Source organism: Nyctibius grandis, chromosome 10 (genome assembly GCF_013368605.1).
Source record: "Nyctibius grandis isolate bNycGra1 chromosome 10, bNycGra1.pri, whole genome shotgun sequence".
Classification (NCBI taxonomy): domain Eukaryota; kingdom Metazoa; phylum Chordata; class Aves; order Nyctibiiformes; family Nyctibiidae; genus Nyctibius; species Nyctibius grandis.
Window position 1 is genome coordinate 11,100,818 of NC_090667.1, and position 19,292 is coordinate 11,120,109.

Below are 19,292 nucleotides of genomic sequence, written 5' to 3' on the forward strand. Positions count from 1 at the left end.
TTGGCTCTCCCCCTCTTTCCACTTTTTTTGTGTCCCAGGACATGTGATAGTCAACAGATCTGACTTCTGTTACGGGACAGGGTGGATTTTCCCAAGCGCTATGCACTGTGGCATCAGCCCGATGTGTCGATTGCAGCACGTTTTATATCTCTGATCCTCTCATTTCTCCATTCTTAAAACTATGAAAAAAGCCTCGGCGAAGAAAGGCTTGGCAGCATCACCCCTGAGCAGCACAAGTGCGACCAGGAAGAAGAAGGAAGCCCTTGCTTGTCTCTAATGGGGCTATAAACATGCTTTGACGTCTGAGATGGGAAGAGAGATGAATTGTGAGGCAAAGCTTGTCAATACTGCACTTCAGGCTCTCGGCGGAGGTGTCCGTCGTCACCATGGTATCGGTGTGCTTCAAACTAATAACGAAATTGCCAACGCAACGCTCCTGCTACTACCCTCCATTCCCAGATGGGGAAGCCGTGTCACTGAGATGCAAAGTAACTTAGTCAAGGTCACCCCGTGAGTAAATGGCACGGAGGGGAAAAGAGCTTGGGTTTATCGACTCCCAGTGTCGCCCAACGCAGCTTGTACCCTCGGGGAAGGTTTCGCTGATAGAAAGGGCTGTCCTGAGGAGAAAGCTGGAGTTGCCGGCCGTGCCGTCCTGCTCGACAAACCATTTTTTTCCCCTAAGGGAGAAAGAAGATTTTTTTTTTTTTCCTAAGAGGCAAAAAGTAGTTTCCTGGGGTCGGTGGACACTCTCGGAAAGGGCCGGGCCCCTGTTTACCCCAAGCCCCGGCTGGCAGCTCCTGCAACAGCCACCAGCCGGTTTTCGCTGCAGCTTCTCACCCCCGTTACCACCTCGCGCAGGGCGGCGCCGGGGCGGGCCCGCAGCCCCACGCACCCCGGGGAGGCACCGGGGAGGCGGGCGAGCAGCGGCGGCCCGGGCTCGGCCGGGGCGGGGCCGGGCGGCGGGGCGGGGCGCGGCGGGGCGCGGAGCGGAGCGCGGCGGCGGGAGGAGGCGGGCGCTGTCCATGGCCCTGCGCAGCGCCGGGCCGCCCCGGGCTCCGCCGCGCCGCCGAGCGGAGCGATGGGCAACACGGTGCACAAGACCCTGGCAGGTACCGGTGCCGGCGGGGGGAAGCGGGACGCGGGGGGCTGCGCTGCCCCGCCGGGGGCTGCGGGGCGGGGGCGCGTCCTGGCCCGGGAGGTGCTGGGGGCGCGCCGGCGCGGGCGGGCGGGCTGTGCCGCCCCCGGTCCGAGCCCCGCGCCCCTGCGGAGCGGCCCGAGATAAGGGGAATATTTCAAAAATCGTTTAATTATTATAATTTTTAATGGTCCCCGCCGCGACGGGCACCGAGGCGGTGATGCTTCGGGTGCAGCTTCGCCCATGGAGAGCGACAAAAGCGGGTGACGCGGGGCTGTCCCCGCAGCTGAAGCAGCGTTCCCCAGCCTCTCATTGGAATCCTTTTAGGGGCTTGCTTTTTTATTCCCCCCTTTTTTTTAAAAAAAACCCAACTTTTTACTGTGGAGAGACATTAGTTGTTCAGAGTCACCAGAGGAAAACTATTTGAAAGCAGGTCTGAAATGTTTGGTAGACTGCCCTGGTTTTAAGCTGCCTTTTTAGCGACTTCTGCTCTTACACAAGAGATGTACAGATTCTTTTCCTTTGCGAGTTCATAATTGTGGGGCTTTCTACTCCTCAGAGAATCGGTGCATAATAAAAGCAGTTGGTCTCTATAGAATCAACAGTATTGAATTCCTGAGCCCTTGGCAGTCTGTGTCTTCAGCTAGTTTGCTTTTATTTTCCTTTCTGCTCTTGCAGAGTTCCTGTATTGCATCTTTTGTACTTTGGGCTCCCGTAAATAAAAAGGGTATTATTAAACTTATTTAAAGAACAGGAGGACCTATTGAACACACACACATGCCTCCCTGTAATCAGCCAGGGAGCTGAATATAGAAATAAAGAGAGGAATAGATTTGCATTTGGATGTGCCATATATTGTCTTTGCAAAGACAGGGTGCTTGGGACCTTCAAAGCACAAAAGCAAGCTGCTAGGCTTGTGGTTTAGCTATGAACCTGTGATTAGATTTCTAGTTGCATCTCCTCTCGTTCTCTGTTACATTTAAATGGGAAATTAGCTCATTTCACAATAAGGAAGTTTTTATTTTTTTAAATACCTTACCAACTGGCAAATAAAGGCATTGTAAGGAGTGCCTGACCTTGGAGAAAATTCATTTTGTGGGTTGGCTTTTCAGCTAGAGGCAATGTCAAGGGGCACATGTGAAAAACCTGAGAGCGCCAGTGAAATATCCTTGGGTCAGGGGAGGTTACCTCGGTAAGGCTAGAACTTCCCAAAGAAAAAATATCTGTACCTGCTGGGACGTGGGATCTGGCTGTGAGCTCTGTTCCAGAAGGCTGAGAGTTGTATCAGCCGTTCTGCCTATTGCTAGAACAGTCTCTCCTGAGCAGCCTTCATATGCGCAGCCTTACACACGTGAATTTAAAAAAAGGGATGACATCAGTTGTACCGCAGTTCTGTGATTAAAGAGTTCCTAGCGGTGCTTTCAAAAGAAGTTGTTAAGAAAGAGGAAAAGTTTGACGGAAAAAAGCTGAAGACTTGATTTATGTAGACCTCCCAGCTCAAACATTGGTCTGGTGGCCTAGAAAATCTCCGTCCTGTCCTGCCAGGTGGAGACTGTCTGTAAGGATTGCTTTGCTGGGGATGGTCCATTTGCAAACATTTGTCAAATTGCGCAAGGCAAAAGCATGCAGGACACTTGAACAACGTTTGCTAATGTGCTGGAAGATGCTGAAAAATGTGTCTTTTCCCCAAATTCAGCTGTGTTCAGTTTTTACAGAGTAAGGACAGTCAAAAGAAGCTGTTAACCTGTGGCTGCGAAAGAGATTGTGGATGTTTGTAATTCAGAAGTTTGTAAACGTTATTTTGTTAAGTTGGACACAATTCAGCAGTTTGTCATATTGATGTGCTCGGATGCATTGTTTGTCTTTCATTATCCAAGACCATTACGGAGGGAAGCAGGTTTAGAACCGTTCTTGGAACAGTCCTTTTGAAAATTATGAAGTTTTTGTGGAAGACTGAATTGTTGGATGAAATCCTATTTATAAATGCTACGGCTGTTTAGAATTACTCAAAGATAATCAATCAGAATTAAGTCTTTCCTCTCGTTTGTCCAAAATGCACCTCTTTCTTCACCCTGGCAGGCTGAGCAATGCACTTTCACTCTCATTTTAACTAACAGTGGAATTGCTCTCCCCTGTCCCGTGGGCTGAAGTAATTTATTTAAAAAAAACCAAACAGTTGCCTAACTGTTGGGTTAAATCGATTAACTGTAGAAGTCTGCAGATGATGTTCCCCTTTTGTCATTTCATTCACCATAAATAGCTCAAGGTGGAAAATGTTTTTCCATTCTGATTAAATGTAGAGGAAATGTGGAGGGACCTTCATCGTTTGACTCCTGAAAAGCCGAACAATCAACAATTCAGGTTTTATATAGAAATGGAAATACTCTTCTCAAATAGCGGAATTCAATTTTGAATCCTATTGAACTCAGTTCAACTCATTTTTATACCTAAATTTGTTCAAATATGTTTTCTGTGTTTGTTGCATCTTTAAATCCTTGCACAGCCTCACTCTTTCTTTCCACATTTCCATGTCATGATACAAGAGCACATGCTATCGGTGCTGGAGAAATTTGTATCGGGAGCTCGGGAAACTTGTGTTTGCCAAGTATCTGATGGTTAACACACAATGGATGAAGTCTTCGTCAAATTAACAGCGAGGTTTCTAACCAGAGTGGTATTGAAATGAGTAATAGGCTAGGGCTAATGAAAGGCAGCTTCTATATTTGAACCGGTTGAGGAGGCATTTGAATGGAAAAGAGCTGAGATGTATCAGATACGCTTAACGATGGTCCTGAGGTGGCAGTGGAAATCGCTCTTATCTAGATGACAGCTAAATGATACATGACACATTCCTCGAGCAGGACGGCTGCCTCCTGGGGCTGGCCTGAGCCCGCAGGGGTGAGCAGGATCTCCTCGCCTTCGGGCTCCTCCGTGGTGCTGGCCGCCGCTGCTTGGCGCTATCCCGTTGCCCACCCTTCCTGCGTCTCCAGTGGGAGAACCTCCCGCTGTGTCTCCAGTGCAGTGTGGGAATTTACGCTTGGACGTCGATATTTTCTTACCTCCCTCCCCTTACCACTGCCCTTTGTTTGAGACGATTTGCGGGCAGGTGGTTAGGCAAGAGAGAGTTCTTTATTATTGAGGCACGCCTTTTTTCTGTCTCCTACAGATGATAAACTAGGTGTGCATTGCAGCCGATGGGCATAACGTGTCTTGGCCTGCAGAGTGGTCTGGGAGGCCATGCGAATTGTGGTGGTGGTGGCCATGCGAATTGTGGTGGTGGTGGATGGGTGGCCGACATCAGGCTTTATGGCTTTCTGGCTGCTCTTACCTGCGGTGCTCCACAGAGGAGTTGCTCTCATGAGTTAACTCACCGGTGAGCAGGTACCAGCAGGCAGCGCACGTCTGCACCCCAACGTCGTGGATGGTGCCAATTTCTCTGTGCTAATTGCTTTCTTTGGCAAACACTTTGAATAGGGCTCAGAAGATGGTTAGTAGCCAGATGGGGGCACGAAGCCTCCCCTGAACATGCAGGGAGCCCAGCGGTACTTGAGGACTGGCAGGCTGGGAGAGGTGAGAATTCCCCTGACCCAGCGAAGCCCTTACATGGAGCTGCAAGGTGCAGGAAATAGCGAGGAACAGCATCCAGGAGAGTCGGGCAGGCAGCAAGTGTCCTTGCAGCCCACGGCAGCTCGTCGTGGTGGGGTGAGCATGGACAGCTGCTGCCGTGGGCGGGCAGGGCGGGCAGGAGGCACTCGCTGGCCAAAGCACGAATAAAGGACTTTCCAGTTGGGATCCAGTTGTTGATCCTGGCCCAAATAGGGTCATTGGTATTTAACAAAGGAGCCAAATTCCCTTTTAAGAATCCGGCGGGGATCTGATTGCAGTGCTTCTCCCACAGCCTTCCTCACAACTGCAAGGAATACCAAGCATGAGTGGCATTTGTGTCTGGTAAACACAAGGGAGAATGGGTCTTGTTCTGGCAGAAGTGGCTTCAATTTCTTATTTTCAAGAAATTATTTTGTGTTCGTAAGAAAAAGGCTTTTAATAATTAACCGTTTCTCAGCAAGTCAGAAATCCTAAGTTTAGACCTTCACAGGGTTGATGGTCCCATCTGCCAGTCTGTTGCGAAACGGTGATGGTCAGAGGGTCCTGGTTACAGTAGAGTAGCAGGACCTTACAGATTGTGGGTAAAAAACATGGTGTTTCTGTGTATCCTTTTTAAAATGCTGATGCCTGTTCTCGTAATATACACACTTTGTTTGTAAGAAATGAGTAGCAAAGACCCATGTAGAGGGAAAAATCTCTCTGCCTTTTCCAGGGGCTAACAGCTTCAAGGAGCATTTTTAGATTCATTCTCTGGTCCTTCCTTGCCCTTTAGCTGCCAGTGATACACCGCAGGAGCAGTCCTCGCCGTTGTGAGCAGGGAGTTACTTCAGGAGATTGTTTGGTTTGGTTCCAGTCTGGCTTGAACAAAACTACAAAATAACACTTCAGGATGTTCTGGTTTGTGTGAAAAAGGTACCTGTTCAGACCAGTTTTTGGTTTGGATTTGATTCAACTCCGTGATTACAGGTGTTAATCCTGCCTCAATAACAGCCCTATTTTGCCTGTTTTCCTGCCTCTTTTAGTCTGGGAGTTGAGGTTTCTGGAGTCCGTCACTGATTTTGCTGCTGATTCCCTGTGTGACCTTTGAGCAAGTGGTTTTATCGTAGTCTTACTTTGCATGTAAGGGAGGTAGGAAACACCATTTGGTTCACACGGGTATATGAGAGTTAATTAATTAACATGCAGGCATGAAGCATCTCCAGGAGGAAGGTCATAGAAGTGCAAAAAAATAGATTAATTCGCTGCTGCTTTTGTAGCTTTCTGCTTTTCCACTCTTCAAAAGGAAACCTCTGAAACTGCTCAGCCTTCCCTGTGATTTAGAGCTGGAACAGGTTGATCGTACACTGAGGACTATCTTTAACCAGCCTCACACAGTAGATACCCAAAAATGTGCTGCAGCCAACTGGCATGATTAATTCAGCACTACCATTGGCATCTCGGCTGTTGAGACTGGGGAAGCGACTGTACTTGAATCCAGGAAGGCATCGCCTACCAGGATGGTGCTGAGTGGAGCTGTGTGTCGTGCCCCATGGCAGGTGTGCTCAGATGCGCACAGCACGTTGCCAAGTGTGTCATTAAAGCGAGAGCTTGTCGTTACTCTCCGCTCTCACACTGGATAGTGCTGGGCAGGTGCCCTCTCTTCTGTTTATTGTTTACACTCTGGAGGGGAATTGCTTTCCTAAGAGGTAGGATATCTGGCAAACAGCACCTTTTCGCTTTTTTTTTCTGTAGATAATTGCTGCAGGTCGGAAGGACCTGTGTGTCACAGTCTGACTCTACTGTAGATGCTTAAAATCATGCCCCTAAGTCTGTGTGTGTAGGCAAGACTCTTAGAGAGCCCTCACCGCAGGCAAAGGAAATTGCAGCTTTCCAGCATGTTATAATTTGACAACCTATGGAGGTGCTTAAGCATGTTTAAGGCGTTTAACTTTAGGCAGTCAAGTTTGAATGTGCGGGCATTAATGTTTGCTTGACATGAAAAGGATGAGTCACCTTGAAGCTTATGCCGTGCTTCTCTTCCCATCCTAGTAAGGATCCTACTTGCATATCATGTTCAGTGGCTTTTCAATTAGGAATGCAAATAAGCACCTTGGTTCTTGTTAGCTCGAGTGGATTTAGCTTTCAAGCTCATTGAGTTTCGGAGTTGCACTCTTGGACAGTCAGTGTCCTGCTGCACAATTTGCCTCGAAAGGAAACATTTTCTTTCTCATCAGCATCCCACTGTTTACAGAGCCTATCTGTGCGGGTTGGTAGCTAAAATAAGAGCAGGCTTTCCTGAGGTGGAGTGTGCACGTCACCATGATGGATGTGGTGGGTTCAGGAGAGAAGCAGGGAAGCAAATCTGCTGATCCAGGCAAGGGGGAAAGCTAGCGAGAGCCCAGGAGCAGGGGCTCGCTTGCTGGGGTGGCCTCATGAGCTGCAAGATGGGCTGAGGCCAGGTGTGATCCCCTGAAACACGTGTCAGATCCCATCTGAGTTTCCTTATGGGGAACGTGTGTGCAATCTCCTCCATCTCTTCTGTTTGTATTTCCATCTGTCTTATCTCCTTTGTTTGTCTCCTTTCTTGTGCCCGGAGCAGTCTGGCATCCCGCGCCTGCTGCTGCTTCTCGCCACGGCAGCCAAACCGCATGGCTGACTCACAACGTGCGCCTTCCCTGCTCCTCATGAGCTCCTTGGCCGCACGCTCATTTGGGGCTTCCTGGCATCAAAGCAGAGCGTGGCCAGTGAACCGTTCTCCAGGCTTTACCTAGAACGCAGATGTGTGCTCACTTACCAACAAGCGTGGAAGAGGTGGGAGCCCCAAGGGCTATCGGAAGGAACCTGGCTCCATGTCACAACTTGGGGAGGCTTTTCTGTCTGCAGCAGCTGGAGGAAGTTTTGCTATAGAAGCATTTCCGTACTTTGTTCTGTCTTCTCATTTAGGCAGCTTCTCCACCTTTGTTCTTGGCGTCACTAACCTGCTGTGTCCTGGAGGGGACTGACCCTGAATCAATGGTCCCTATGTGCCCTTAGGTTGCGAGGTCCTACCACTTCTCTGAAGACCTCCCCATCCCACCTTTTTGCACGCTGCAGATACAGCAGGACTGCCCAGAGGTATTAGCTGGGGCAGTCCCTTCCCAATGGTCCCTTAAATAAGATGTGCGCCCATGGGAGGACATGCTTGGTGGGAAGGAGATGCTGTTTACTCTGGGTTGTTCCATATCTTCATGAGGACTGTATTTGTTTTCTCTATATATGTTAAAAAGCATGAATCACCAGCACTGAGACATCTGGTTGAAAGCCATATCTCAGCATACCTGTGCCAGCTTTTCCATTCAGACCTGGATGCCCTGTTGTCTCAATTACTGAGTGCTGGAACATTAAATCCTGGTGTCTGAACAGTTGAAGTGGGGCTTTGGGGAGGAGTGAGAGAGGGGAAGGTGATTTCTTGCCTCTTAATTTGTTTTGCCCTCTGTGTCCAGGGAGATACCTTCCTCTGCTTTGTGTAAGCAGGGCTTGCTTTCCATCCAGGAGTTTTTTCTCTCTTGGTTCTTTCAGACCTCTGGCAGTGGAGCAGCTCAGAGATCTCCTACGGAGAGGATCAGACCACATCTCTTTCCCTGCTCCAGCAAAACCATGTCTTTTTTTCCTTTATGCACCAACAGGACTGGTGTAAACAAACCATAAGATAAGAAATGACTTTGCACTTGCTGCTGGAATTACACAGGAAGATTCTTCAAAGAAAAACCATTTAACTGCATTTCAAAGCTTTCCAGTGCAGCAGGGAAATCACATCTAGGACTTTTTTTAAGAGCTACTGATGCTTTGAAGGGAGAAAAACAGATGCAGTTGTGTTTGTAGAGTTGTCGGCTAGATGCATGTAACAGGTTTCATTTTCTCAGTTTTCTTGTTTCACTGTGGATATTTACATCATAATCAGACTTCTGTACTTTAGGAATTCTCCTATTTTAACCATCCATTTGTCCGTGACTCCAGGTTTCTTGTGATTCTACTCCTGGTGGCATAATGTCTTATGGCTATGTGGGAGAAATAAATATACCACTTAAAAGCAAAGCTCTATTTTTCATAGCCTGTGTAGCAACATAGGGAAGACAGTCAGTCAAGAGAGAATTTCCCTGAGCGAAAGTTTTCCATCAGATTTCCAAATGTCAGGGAAAAAAGTTGTTTGATTTTTGCCCTCCTCCATAAAGCGAATGTTAAATCTGCCTAGCCCTGCCTTGACAAGCCAAAGATAAAAGATAGAATATCCCATTTGGCAGCAGAAATGAAATAATTTCATTCAGGTTTATCTCTCTTTCCTGAGTGATGACTAGCACTGTGGCAACAGCTTTTCTCAGCCTGTTATCTGTTTTGGTCTCATCGGGGCACCAGCTTCTCAGCTTAACATGTTCTGTAATTTATGGAGTGGAGTTCAAAAGTTATCTCCTCGGTGTGATGCTGAGGTTAAAAACATAATTCCTAATGAGGGGAAATTGCTGTTTCTTGGTGTCTTGAACTTGACACAATGGATAGAGCTCTTTTTTTTTTTGTAACAGAGAACACTTGGCACTTGAAATTTGTCTGGTCTAATATCCTGACAGTGGCCAAAATTGCTGCTAAGAGGAGCAGCTAAGAGGCTGCAGGGAGTTACAGGTTTTTGGGGAGGAGACAGGACCAGGACCTCTGAGCATGTGCTCTCCAGCAGGCAGCCGGGCAGGTTAACACCGAAGCCTTGGTGGAGTACAGTAAATTGGAGTATCTCTGTCACTGGAGGTCTTAAAGAACAAGTTTGTTATTCATCGGCTAGACATGGCATTGGTAGAGCTGGTCCCATCAGAGGGTAAAGGTGGGCTAGATAATCCCTGCAGGCTCCTGACAAAGAGGTGTCCCCCCCAGAAATGCCTCTTTAAAGGGCTGTTCTTTGGTGGTGCTTTCCTCGGGATACCATCAAAAACTCTTGATTATTTTGTCCTGCAAAGTGGGAAGGGTTTCTAAGTATGAAAACTGAAATCATTTACTAACTGGCTATTGCTTCACTTCTAGTGATAAAGAGTGTTAGCTGGTATATTGTGCAGTGGCCATTGTGCTGGCTTATAAAACAGAGATAAGTTTCATATGATGGTTCACGGGGACAAACTACACAATGGAAAGAGTGTTTAAGTGGCCCCACTTTTATCTGACGATCAGCACTGGATTTGCTCTGGAGTACGGTGCCCCTTGGGGCTCTGCGGCTGGCTGGTGAACGGAGCCCTGTGCGGGCTGGGGACAAGCCTGCGGGGACACGGGGACACGGCATGGAGTCTGCACGAGAGCCGTGTCAGCAGAGAGGGATGAAAAATAAAAGTTGAACATCGAGACCATGTGTGCAGGGAGGGAAAGCTCAATGCCAGCAGAGCTTCCCTGTGATTGCATGGAGGAAGGCTTGCAGATACTTCAGTGTGCCAGGGATTTTGGTTGATCCCTCCTGGAAAGGAGATGATGTCCTCTGAAGAGTGCGAGGCAGATCTTCACACAGGCATCTGATTTGTGAGTCTTAAATAGCAATTACTCGGTGATTTGCCAGCAGCAGAACAGCACTGCTTGTGCTGCCGATGTGATCAAAGGGAGGGGTGAGAAGGACAGATGCTTCGCAAGTCAGAATTTCAAGGAAATCCATCTCGGTTAAAGTTTATAAAAACTGATCTTAGCCAACAGACCCTACAGCGTGTCTTTAAATACCAGAGCCTTGAGCAGCAGTCTGTACTGAGTCACGCCTGGGATTGCTGTTATTAGGGGATATTTTGAGGGCTAGGAAAAGACAGAGCAAGATACAGCTACATGCACACACAGAGAAAAGACCAAATGCTGTTAAGTATCCAAAATCAATCTTCTGAGTCTGGGTGTTGTTTCCAAAAACGTCTGAGCGGCTCAGGGCAGACTTCGGTTGCAGTTTGTTTTGCCCATCAGCAGCAGCAGTGGGGCTGTGCTGTGTATGCCGGCCTCGTATGGGCTGGCTTGGCACCCCCCACCCGACTTATCGCTCGCTTCACCTTGTAGGTTCAGAGATCTGGCAACAAGTGCTTTTATGTAAGACCTTTTGTATACATGGAATTGTGCAGGAAGAGAGATTTTTTTTCTGAAGTAAGAATGCCTTCTTCCAAATTAGCTTAGCCTACTGCTTACGTTATCCTCTCTGAAAAGGCGTGTGAGCGTGCCAAATACCAGTGTCTGCGCAGAGATACTGGCAATAATGAATCTGCTGTCCATTTGCACCCTGCCTTGTTCCAAAATAACTTTCCTGTCTAGACAAAGGATGCGGCTCACCTGCAAGGCTCTGCTCTGTTTGTTTTGCTATTGCATAGTAATTAAGATATTAATTTATTTTAAAGGGTTCCAAGAAATGCCTCTGCAACCCCAATGTTTATGTAAGAGAGAAAGAGAAATTCATAATTTATTGAATTTGTGTGTGTTCTGCTGGGATTATTCATTGGAGGAACGTACTAAGTGATTTTTTGTATCCTAGTAACCAACTGTGGTTGCTTTTCCATGAATAATCTTTATAGTTTAACTTGACCGGCCAAATCTAGAAGGGAGAACTCAAGTAAATTAAATTTACCAAGGCAAATAATTACAAGGCACAGATAGCTTTTTGCAGGTGAGAGAGAACAGATTTTTTTTCTCCCTCATTTAACTACATAACAATCAGATTGACAGATGCTGTCTGGAGAGTCTGGTTTTACCTAGTAGAACAATAGGGGCAGTTTGAGTCGTTACGAACTGAACTTCAGAACCCGATTTGTTTAATATTCATAATTAATGGATTGGTTTAAACAGTCCTTTCCTCCCTCCAGCCAGGAATGTGATGGTTTTCAGTGCTTCCTAACAGCAGTGCAGGTTTTCTCCCTTCGGTGTTACAGGGGTGCCAGGACGGGAAGCCCGCGGTGGGGGACCCCCATGGCTCGGCGTTCCCGACTCTGCCGCCAGCTCATCTGCCTCACAAGGACACTGTGACGCTTAGTTAGTAAAATGCTTTGCCAAGCCCTTTCTCCCTGAAAATGCTGGCCCCACGTGGAACAGCCGGAGTTTATCACTTCATAGAAGTGTTTGCATTTTTCTCCTTCGAAATTTATTTTTATTAAAAATTAACCCCTTTTCAAAATTGAGTTTCGAGGGATCGTGTTTCTTTTGAAATGCCTCTTGCTCTTAGAAATGTTAAAAGCTAGTTTTAGAAGCAAAACAAAAATAAAAAATTTGCTCTGCACCTCCCTGAACATGTTCACTATTTCTCCCACCCTCTTCAAGCATTCAGCTGACCATCTCTGAGCAGAGGGCAGAGGTACATTCCTTCCAGAGAGGTCAAAACTGCTGCTCGTTTTAAAACAAACTGTTTTCAAACCATCTTTCTGTATGCAATGCTATTTAGTAAATGTTTATACACCCGTGCAAAAAAACCATGCACTCCTGTAAATACTGAAATCTATGAGCACGCCACTAGAATCAATCACCAAACCACGTCAAGCAGCCCTTAGACAGTCTCTCAGATTTTCCTTTGAGATGAGATTAACGGTACAACCTCATGAGACAGTCCCAGAAGGAGGGAGAAGCTTTCCTTGGGTTCCTCTGGGTCTTGACCATATTTTCCCCCTCCCTGATTTGCTCCCTACCTCTTGTGTCTTGAACACAGCCTTGCATCAAGTAGCCCTTATTTCATCCTTTCCAATGGACTAAAGGTGATGGGCAGAAATGTTCGGTAGGTCAGTGCTGAGCACTTTCTGTGCTTATATTCCTGTATTTTCCCTTTCTGTGCCTATATTCCTGTCCTGAGCCAGGGCACCACTTTGGAGTGGTTGCTGTTGTGCATCTCCAGCCGTCATTCATCACTGCAGACTCATCCCCTCAGGTCTCTGCCCCACCAAGTCAATGCTCCTCCAAAGCTCTCCCTGTCTTTTTCGTAATCTTTTTGCCCGGGGCTAACAGCGATGCCAGGAGCACTAGTTGTGTCTCATCTCTCTCTGTGGCAATGAAAGAGCAGCCGAAGGGAGTGATGCTGCCTTACAGCTCGCCACTCTGCTGCCTTGGAGGGGCTGTGGGTTTGGGGATCTGAAACGCTTTTTCTGCGGGGAAGTGACCGTTTCCCCAAAGAGGTGTTCGGGCAAGGCATGGTGGGTGGCAAGGGGGTATTTGAGATGTAGACACAGCACTGCCTGGGATCTATGCTGAGGAGCAGCCCTGGGACTGTGGTAGTGGGGGATGATTGAGGCAGATGTGCCAGCTGAGCTCCATCCTTCTGGTGGCCTGGGTGCATGTGCTGCATGGGGGCTTTGCCCGATGGGGGCATTTAAGTCCAGCAAAGAGGAGGGAGAAACCACGCTGTCCAAAACACCATGGGTCTGCCCTGCTGTCACAGGATGGGGAGCTGCAGAAAAAAATTCAAGTTCAGCAGTCAGTGCTGTGAGAAATGAGGGGGATTGGACTAGATGATCTTTCGAGGTCCCTTCCAATCCCTAACATTCTGTGTAACATTCTGTGATCAACGTGAGGCAGATGGGAAAGACGGGAGCAATGGGCAGGGCATTTGGGCAGACCTATGCCTTGTGCAATACTCAAGGAATACTGTTCCCGTGCCGGGGGAGGCTCCTGGTGCTGCCTTTCTGGCTTGGAGAGGTTCACAGCTTGGCTGCGTCTGCTCTCGGGAGGGTCTGCTGGTATTGCCCCACCACCAGCTCCTCCTTATTAGGTGCCACCTCAAACTAATAAGACGCTGTTCTACAGCATCTTGTGTTCTCTGAGCAAAGGAAGCATTGCAGTCAGAGAGCTTTTATATGCCATTAATACATGACCATATGGCACTGCTTGTGTGCAGGTGAGGGCTCCTGGTGGTTTAGCAACGGCATGAAATGTTTCTGCTGTTGATCCTACTTGACCAAGGTGGTCTAGAAAAACCTAAAGGGGCACAGGAGGAGGACATGCTGCTGTCTCACTGAGCTCTGTGTGCTTAGGAAACTGAGCTGGAAAGCATCCCTGAATTTGCTGCGATCAGGCAGGCACCTGCTCTGCCCTGGGGCTGTCAATGGGCAGAAGGTTTGCTGGTCCCATGTCCCAAGATCTGTCTGAAAAAAGCCGCCGTGATGCTAATGAGTGGGCTTTCTCATTGGGAACCAGTGGTTTTAAGCATATCAGCATGCACAAAGGCATGGAAATGGAGGGGGTAAGGAGGGCTAGATGAAGACAAGAGTTTGGGCATGGTGTACATCCCAGGTTGATTCCGAGGACAGGCTGTACCACTTCCCAGCCCCTTTCCCTCCTAGTATCTGCCACGAGCAGCTCTTGCAAGCAGCAAAAGGTTTCTCCAGCAAAAGGTGATGACTTTGTCTTTGATGGGTGCTCTGGTCTGCCTGCCCATCAGGAAAAGCTCAGACACATACCAAAGTGCATGCACGCTTTGCTGGGGCACACACAGCACGTCAGTGCTGGAAGTCCTTCATGGACCTGAGCCGATGGAGCTGTGCCAGGGTGGACACTGGCCACTGCCATTCAGATGATTTTCAGCATTATTTTTAGACATCTTGAGTACAATTCACTTCAGCTGAAGACAATTCTTTGATTTTCTGGCAGATGAGGGGCTGAACGTGCCTTTCTGTAGCATGCAAGGAGGTTTTGGGGAAGCCGAGCCTCTCCCTCCACTTCTGCCAACAGCAGATCGCTGCAGTGAATGAGTTGCTCAGGAGAGGGCTTGCCTGCAGCTCTTCAAGTGACCACTCACATTTGGTATTTCAAGAAGGCACTCGGTGAGTGGTGGCACCTGTAAAGCCCAGTGTCCTGTGGATTTGGGACCAGGGGAAAGCACCTGTATGGGCCTGTTTTGATGAATTCAGGCTTTCCGTACATTTGGCATCCCTTTTTCAGCATGTTTCTAACTCAAAAGTCCCTGGGAGATGATGCGAGTGTCACACGCAGCATGGGAGACACTCCGTGCCATCTATTTCGAAGAAGTGCAGGGACAGCATGTAGTCATGCCCGTCTTTTATTGTGGCCAGAACCACCAGAGGCTCTAAGCTGTCAACATGTAATTGTATATTTTTTGTCTGGTAATAAAATTTTGTTCTACCAAAAGGAAAAAAGAACCACCCAAAGAGAAATTTTTTTTCTCCACAGTTTTTCATATGAGATTAATAGGTGTGTTTTTCCAAGTAAATCCACACAAGGCCAGTGACTGACTCTGAAAGTTTGATTCGGTTAATTGAAACAAGAGGCATCTGGGTGGAAATGGGAAGTTTCAGACAGCTGTTTATATTGTTTAATGTGGGGTTTCTAAAATTTCCAATTCCATAGTTACTAAGGAGTGTACTGTTTGACTGTACAGTGGGGTTTTATAGTTGTAAATGATCTATGAAAAAAAAAAAACCAAACCAAAACACAGCTATAAAAATAGCAACAGCTTGCAGCTCCGTGGTAAACTGTTTTGAAGGTATTGACCAAGTGTGCTCTGCTGAACGGCAGTCCAAGCTCCCCCTTAAAAAGGTGGGAAAACGTGATGAAACCCAGTATGTTGCAGGCATCACGGGCGATCACTGTTGAGGTTGCAGTGCTGTTTGTTTGCTGTGTGAGTCACACATTTGCCCTATCTCTTGGGAGCGATTCCTGCCGCTGCGGGAGGGAGCAAAAAAAGGCTTTGGCCTTTTTCTGGCCAAAAAAGAAACTGGCATTTATCTTCAACAATGCAAGGAATTGTCTCTCATCTCCAGATTTCTTCAGTTCACCTGCCTTTATCATCTCTTGTCTGGGGTACCACAAAGGGAGAGTAAAGGGAGAAAAATGTTGATGTTGACTTAGGTGTGCTGGGATCAAATCCCACTGGCGTTAAGAAGATGGAGATGGAAGCTTAAAAATAAACCTCTGTTGCTCAGATCCTTTTTTGTGTTGAAATAATTGAAGACATTTGAGATGAAGAAAGGGGCTTAGGTCACTGTGTGTCCAGTAATGGTATGACTATATTTTCTTTTGTTTGGACAGTTTCATTTCTTGAAGTGGCTCTTGTTTCCTCTTATTAATTCCTGTAAATACCACGGAAAAGGATGTCACAGCTCAGCCATGCAGCAGCCAAGTGTTGCACAACCACCTGCCTCAGACTGCCTTCATAGCTTAGCAGAAAACTATGCATTTACAAGAATTTAAACCAAGGAAAAAAGGATGTATCTTTTTTTAGTGGAACATTTTCCTCTGTTTCTGGATGAGCAAAGAACTCTCCTCTTCTTTCTTTTTCTTTCCTTTTTTTTTTTTTTTTAATTACTTCTTTTAAAGACTTCTGGCTTTATTTCTGAAGATGTACTGTATTTAGAAAAAGCTATAGCCTATTTGAACATTAACTAAAACAGCCAACAACATATGTGATATTATTGTTCAGGTTGGACTGTACATGAGTTAAGTCACACCAGCTCTTCAGATCACTTTGAATGAGAGTTTGGCCAGTATTAAATTTATTTCAAATCTTCCTGCTGGGAAACTGTTGGCCTCAGGCACCAGCCCACCCAGCGCAGGCTGGACTCAGCCCCGGTGCAGTTGCCTATAACCCATTAGAGTTCCCACCACCACAAATCCCTTTGTGCTTTGCGATGCCTCCAGGCAAACTAGCCTGGCGGAGTGGAAGAGCTCTGCTTCCCCCACTCCCCAATTTAATTATAACCAGTTTTTCCCATCCCTTTGCCCTGTTTTGGATTCTTTACATATTGTTTCGGAAAAGCTTAGTAGAATCGCAGCCTTTGTATATATAAAATATAGGATGATTGAAGACCTGGCCACTTCTTTATTTAGCTTCCTCAGCCATGCGTTCCTCCCAAAGCATTTTCCCCTCTTGCTGCCAGATCACTGTTTAAACTGTGTGTAAATATAAAAGGAACTGTGGACAACGTTTAAAAATGCTGCACCATGTTGGGAGCAGGGCTTGCTGGAAGGAACATCTTCCTAGAGGCCTTTTTTTTTTCCCCTTTTCCTGTGGTTTTGCGGCTCCCTTAGGACAGATCAAAAGCCCTGTATGGGTGCCACTGTTAAGTCTAATGGCTCTCTGGTTATCCATCCCTGTCTGGACTGAAATAGCTCCACCGTTTTTGCTTTTAAACTGAATTCTTTCCTGTCCTCTGAGTATAGAGAAGTTGTAATTAGGAGGGAAAAGAAAGAGACCCTTAGAACCACTATGAAGAGAGGAGATAAAGACGAAAGAGGCTTCTGTAACGAATTTGAGGCAAAGAAAAATAGCAGGTTTGTTCCTTTTATCGTAAGGTTTTCTTGGGAAAAGTTGAGGGCGGAAATGAACGGCCAGGCTTTCCTTTCTGCCCCTGTAGCATCGCTCTGAGTGCTGCTCTCGCCCTTCATCTGCTGTTTTTCTTCCTCTGTAGCCCTGTCGCTGGACAATTCCCGTGCTTATGGGAAAGTTTTCTTGTGTTTTTACTGAGCGTGGAAAACAGGCTCAGCTCGTAACGCTTCTCGGCTCGAGCATCCCGCGCCCCACCGGAGCCACCCGCAGCACAGCTCGGCTGTAGCGTGGTTTGGAGCACACGCAGAGCTGGGGAGGTCTCCGACAGCATGGCTTATGTGCTGGCCTTTCTCCAAACGTGCTTTTTGGAGGTGGGAAGGGCATGAGTATAAATTGTATACAGTCCCAATTCAGAGGGATGATGAAGACAACATAAACACTGGCTTTTAGGGTGTTTTCAGAGAAAGCCAGGCTAAATTACCGCTATTACTTTTCACATCTTTTTTTCCCTCTATTCCACAAGCTGCCCTCCTGGCGCAATGTGGTGACGCTGCCCCTGGCTGTAGGGGATGGGTGGGTTTCCTGCATCAGGGAGACAACAAAATTCTTTCCCTCTTTTTGTTCCTGTCTGTGCTGGAAGCGACACGTTGACGGGCTGATGGGAAGGATGTGCCAAGCTCCAGCACTCTTTCCATAAGCCCTGTAATGAAACCATGGGATGGAATAAAATTGCTGCTCTGAGGATAATAAAAGGGAATGCATTTCATTCTCCCATTTTATTAAAAGCCATTAGCATTGGAATGACATGGTCACTATTTATAAATCCCCAGTGCAGATGACTTAGTACAGCTGGTCAGAAGAAAAGAGGTTCAATGGGAACAGGGAGTCTGCATTAATGGTCAGGGAGAGGGTGAGGGCATGGACCATTTCAGTGTCGGTGATTACGCCACTCACATGTTCTTGTAACTCTTTGGCAAATGGCAGTCGTGATTGGAAAAGGAAAACACCAGTTCAGAACGATGCTTTTTAAACATAAAGCATTGCTCTGAAAAACAATCCTGAGCGGTTTATACTGTCTGTAGAGGAAAAGTTGTCTTGGAAGCTAAAAGTTAATGAATGGAGAGGAATTGGGGGCTAGGAGACAACCCCAGATTCATTTTTTAATCTGTGAAAAATACTCTAAGATCTTTTCTGTGCAGTGTGATTAACCAGGAACATATGATGGGTCTCCTGCAGACACAACAACGGGATCCCTTCCCACCTCAAAGTGAGAGCCATGTGGTGGCCTCAAGCCTCGAGGGACCAGCAGCACTCACTAATACAGCAGGTTTTCTGGGTCTCTTGTGTTGCTCTTAAGCTGTGTCTGCGGTCTCTGCTGCAGCAGTGAATGGTGCTGGTCTGGAGCAAGGAGGAAGGGGAAGGGATCTCTGAGACAGACCCCAGTGGCACAACATCCTGTAAAATTAAGAGTATCTCTCTGTCTGTCTTGATGCCATGAAAAAAACATATTAGAGCCATGCTGTAGAGCACTGAAACCACTGAACACAAAGTCCTTCTCTAATGACTGTAGGAGCAGTCGTTAGAGAAAAAGGTGCCCTGACGCCTGTACCATGGGACTGTCCTTGAGTCAGGCTGTGGAAAAAGGGAATGCACAAGGAAAATGGTGCTTGACATAACAGCAAAGCCACTGTTGAGATGGGATACTTGGATGTTGGCCCTCTAAGCTGGGTTTAACTTGCAGTGAGCCCAACACACTTGATTTAACAAAATTGATGCATCAGAAGATTGTAGTGGGCTTCAGACCTGCCCGAAGTAACAGTCGTTAGAAAAAAACAGTTTAGCATTGTATATCCATGGAGATTGGGCCCCAATTCTTGTATGAATTTAGTAAATCAAAGCAGAACCCAACTGCCCCAGAGAACGTGAGGATTTTCGTCCACATCTCTGCTCCTCCCATCTTTGGGTCTCCAGCTGAGTTCATTCCTCCAGACCAGTCTTTCCAGCCTGAAGTGTTACATCCTCTAGTGCTTGTTGCTTTATGGTGCACTTACTGTCTGTTTCTAGAAAACAATGAAAATAATAAATCACAAAAATACATATTTTAGTCACTGACTGACATGCTGAGCATTTAGATTTGGAAAATATTTAGTCTCCCAACCTAGCAGTCCTCACAAACCATTTGTGAAGTTGCTTAAACAGATGTCAGCTGCTTACTTCTCTTGCTTTTGCTCATGTCCCAAAACTGCTATGGACTCTGAGTTTAGGACTAGAAGATAAAGTGAGCTGAGCAGCCCTCTGCTCTCCCCAAGTTAAACTTAACTTTCTAAAGAAGGTAACAATTTT

At 46.9% G+C, this 19,292-nt stretch overlaps 1 protein-coding gene across 1 annotated transcript in view; it reads left to right on the top strand.

The window, feature by feature from the left end:
- The first annotated feature begins 1,014 nt into the window (after nucleotides 1-1,014).
- Nucleotides 1,015-19,292, top strand: part of NEURL1B (neuralized E3 ubiquitin protein ligase 1B) — a 35,631-nt gene continuing 17,353 nt past the window's right edge. The window contains exon 1 of the mRNA XM_068408839.1: nucleotides 1,015-1,109. Coding sequence (XP_068264940.1) covers nucleotides 1,079-1,109 — 31 coding nt within the window. The 5' untranslated portion in view covers nucleotides 1,015-1,078. The remainder of the gene's footprint in view (nucleotides 1,110-19,292) is intronic.